The sequence below is a fragment of the Eurypyga helias genome, unplaced genomic scaffold, assembly GCF_000690775.1.
Source record: "Eurypyga helias isolate BGI_N326 unplaced genomic scaffold, ASM69077v1 scaffold1768, whole genome shotgun sequence".
Taxonomy (NCBI): Eukaryota; Metazoa; Chordata; class Aves; order Eurypygiformes; family Eurypygidae; genus Eurypyga; species Eurypyga helias.
This window is the reverse complement of record NW_010264734.1, coordinates 18,874-19,143: the sequence shown is the minus strand read 5'-3', so window position 1 is coordinate 19,143 and position 270 is coordinate 18,874. Positions and strand designations below refer to the sequence as shown.

Sequence of the window (270 nt, the reverse complement as noted above, 5' to 3'; positions counted from 1 at the left end):
TCCTCCAGGCAGCTTTCCAGCCATTAATCATAAACTGTAAGAAATTAGTAACAGAAGAGGCCCTGATTTCTCAAAGAAAACATAAAAATGTTTATCACCAATCAGTGTAGGTGTGCTCTACCTTCTTTTTCTGGTCTAACGGAAGGATATTTACTTGTTTGTACTGAATTACTGCCACCTCTCTGTTATGCCCAGAAACATCAGAAGCATAAGAGAAAAAAACTCCTTATACTTACAAGTCACGTTTGTTGAAGCAAAACAAAACTCCAA

At 37.0% G+C, this 270-nt stretch overlaps 1 protein-coding gene across 1 annotated transcript in view; it reads right to left on the bottom strand.

Annotated features, from left to right (window-relative positions):
- Nucleotides 1–236: 236 nt before the first annotated feature.
- Nucleotides 237–270, bottom strand: part of LOC104513183 (interleukin-6 receptor subunit beta-like) — a gene marked incomplete at both ends in the record, with an annotated part of 17,410 nt that continues 17,376 nt past the window's right edge. The window contains 1 exon segment of the mRNA XM_010156458.1: nucleotides 237–270. This exon segment is cut by the window's right edge and continues 20 nt beyond it. Within this exon segment, the coding sequence (XP_010154760.1) occupies nucleotides 237–270 (34 nt within the window).